The 2,684-nt window shown below is 65.5% G+C and overlaps 1 protein-coding gene across 1 annotated transcript in view; it reads left to right on the top strand.

The window, feature by feature from the left end:
- Positions 1-2,684, top strand: part of DIPK1B (divergent protein kinase domain 1B) — a 10,878-nt gene that overhangs the window by 1,870 nt on the left and 6,324 nt on the right. The window contains exons 3-4 of the mRNA XM_007459015.1: positions 618-702; positions 1,769-1,831. Coding sequence (XP_007459077.1) covers positions 618-702; positions 1,769-1,831 — 148 coding nt within the window. The remainder of the gene's footprint in view (positions 1-617; positions 703-1,768; positions 1,832-2,684) is intronic.

Genomic DNA, 2,684 nt, shown 5'->3' with positions numbered 1-2,684 from the left:
CCCCCCGCCCGCCGTGGGGCCCGGGCCTCGGCGGGGGCGCGCGGCGTCCAGCCTGGGGCCCGGGGCGGGTTCGGGACTCAAGGCCGACGAGCGCTGCGGTGCGTGGCCCCCGGGGAGGCTGGGGGCAGGGAGGGTACTGGGGACTCTGGGGTGAGGGTTGTCCATGCGGTGAGCGGAGCGGCAGGGCCCCGCGAATACTGCAGGGTGGCATCCCTGCCTCTGGGGCTGAAGGAGGCCCCACCCCGCCGCGGGCTGGACCTGCTCCCGCAGGCCCGGAAGCCACACCAAGTCCGCTCCGCTTCCCTCTACTTAAAAGACCAGGTTTGTTTTTCTGTGATGGAAAACTTGGGACCCATAGAACCACCCTAAGAAGGTCTACCCATCCCCCCCGGGCCATCCCCCAGCCAGCCCGAGGAGTGTGCCCTGACCCCACAGTGACCTTGGACGAATCAATGTCCCTCTCAGGACCCTGCCATCTGCAGGGGAGGCCCAGGCTGCCTCGGGTGCCAGCTGTCAGGAACCCTGTCACCTCTGCTTTGGGTGATCTGAGCCAGGCCCACATCAGAGTCTCAAATCATCCAGGCCACACCTACGACTACGACCTCAGTGCCCTCCAGGACCCCAGCCCCTGGGCGGAAGGAGACAGCCCTGATCAGAGCCCAGGCCACCGTGTTCCCCCCTGTGGAGAAGGGTGGGAGCCAGGTAACCCGGTGCTTCTCTGTGCCAGAAGCCCTCCCTGCCCGCCTGGGGCCTTGGGTTCGTGGTGGTCCCCACCCAGCACTGGGCAACGTGGGAGCTGAGGGTCTGTGTCCACCCCCATGCTGGGAGGCAGGGGGTGCAGCAGCCCCCGTACTGCGGGAAAGAACTTGACCGAGCTGCCGCAGGGGAGGCCAGAGTCGCGGGTCCCGGACCCTGAGCTCAGCCCGGGAACGGCAGATGGGCATGGACAGGAGAGGGGTTCTGGTGGGTTCCCAGTGGTTTGAGCCCAGGACCCCCGTTAATGTCAGGACACACCCTGAGCCTCTGTTTCCCTGCCTGTGAAGCACACTCCTGGGTTGGTAGAGGGTTGGAGGTCGTGGCGCATGTGGGTCACTGGCCCCAAGGCTGCCGATCACTGTGCTGTTACTGTCCCCCGAGTGACCCCCCAGGCAGCTCCACGAGGAGCCGGGCAGGCCACGGTGGGCGAGTAGCTGCACAGGGCCCACTGAGGAGCAGGGCACTCCCTGTCCTGGGGGCTCGCTCGCCCATGGGTGACAGGACCCACAGGAGCCAGGGCAGGGACTGCTTCTGGAGGAGGTGCCCACCTAAGATAAGGGCCTGGGGGGCGGTCACAGCTAGCCAAGTGCAGACGGTGTCCTGGGAGCTGGGCCGCCACCTGAAGGCCCGAGGTGGAGGGCGTCTGGCGGGACACTGGGCAGTGTCCAGGGTGGGCCCTGCAGTCAGTCTGGGAAGCCTGGGTCCGGCCCAGGGCAGCCCCTGGGTCCAGTGCAGGCTACAGCCTGTCCTCGTCCTGGCCATCCCCCCAGGACTCCCAGCGCTGGCCCCCCAGAGGCCCTGCCCACCTCCACCTCGGGGTGTGGTTCACCAGCGGCTGGAAGTCCTCTGACCTCATCCTACCAGACAACATCCCCAGCTCCCCAGCCCCCCACCCACTGTTGCTCTGCTTTCCTGTTTTTCCCTTTGAACAAAACTGGCGGAAACAGATGCAGTGGCAGGGACTAGTGGGCCTGAGACCCAACCCGCTCACTCGGCCCCAGGGCCACCCCAGGCCTCTGAGGCTCCGGGCCTGCCCCTGGAGCTCTCAGCGCCCCTCCTGCTGCGGCACCTCCGTGTGAGTCGGTGCTAGGGAAGCAGGAGGTGAGGACCCCGCCTCTCCTGGAAGAACCGTAAAAATGAGCACAGATGCCTGGGCTGGGCCTGCAGGCCCCTGCCCTGTCCTCAGTGGGGACCCGTTGGCCCCATTTCTCGGCCCCAGCCCCCAGGTGACTAGGACCCAGGACTGGAGGCGCTCCCTGGCCCGCGGGTGGCAGGGTGCGTGACCAGGGCTGGCAGTGGTTCCCCTCTGGGGCAGGCTGGCCTGAAGTCCTAGGCCCTCCTGCCCTCCTGGGCCCTGGGCCCGGGCCCTGTTCTCTGGGGCTCAGCTGCTTGGTCAAGGTGTCTGAGCTCTTGCACGGGCCAGCGCATGGTAACCCCATCCCATCAGCTGGCCGCCCCTGGACAGCAGCCAGTGAGGCCTGTGATTTACCAGGGTGGGGGTAGGGAAGGAAGTTGATGCCCCTGCAATCCCGGCTTGGGGGCTGGATGGGAGACAGTGTCCCCAGCTCCTGCAGGGCTCTGGGACCCTCCCACCCTGTGATTCTACCCGTCAGCTGGGGAAACCTGGCAGAGGGGCTGAGCCCTCCACAGAGACTTCTGGGACAGAGCCTCTGGCAGCAGGGCCAGGGGCTGCATGTCTTAGTTATCTGTTCTTTATCGTGGTAAATTATACATCACATAAATTTAGCATCTTAACCATTTTTAAGTGCACGGTTCAGGGGCATTAAGCACATTCACATTGTTGTGCAGCCGTCACCATCCGTCGTCTCTAGAACCCATCTCATCATCTTCCCAAACTCAAACTCCATCCCCTTTAGACACTCACTCCCCATCCTCCCCAGCCCCTGCCCACCCCCCACCCCCCCGCC

Source organism: Lipotes vexillifer, unplaced genomic scaffold (assembly GCF_000442215.2).
Source record: "Lipotes vexillifer unplaced genomic scaffold, Lipotes_vexillifer_v1.1 scaffold636, whole genome shotgun sequence".
In the NCBI taxonomy this organism is placed as follows: Eukaryota; Metazoa; Chordata; class Mammalia; order Artiodactyla; family Lipotidae; genus Lipotes; species Lipotes vexillifer.
The sequence above is the reverse complement of the archived record's forward strand: the minus strand, read 5'-3'. Positions and strand labels throughout refer to the sequence as shown.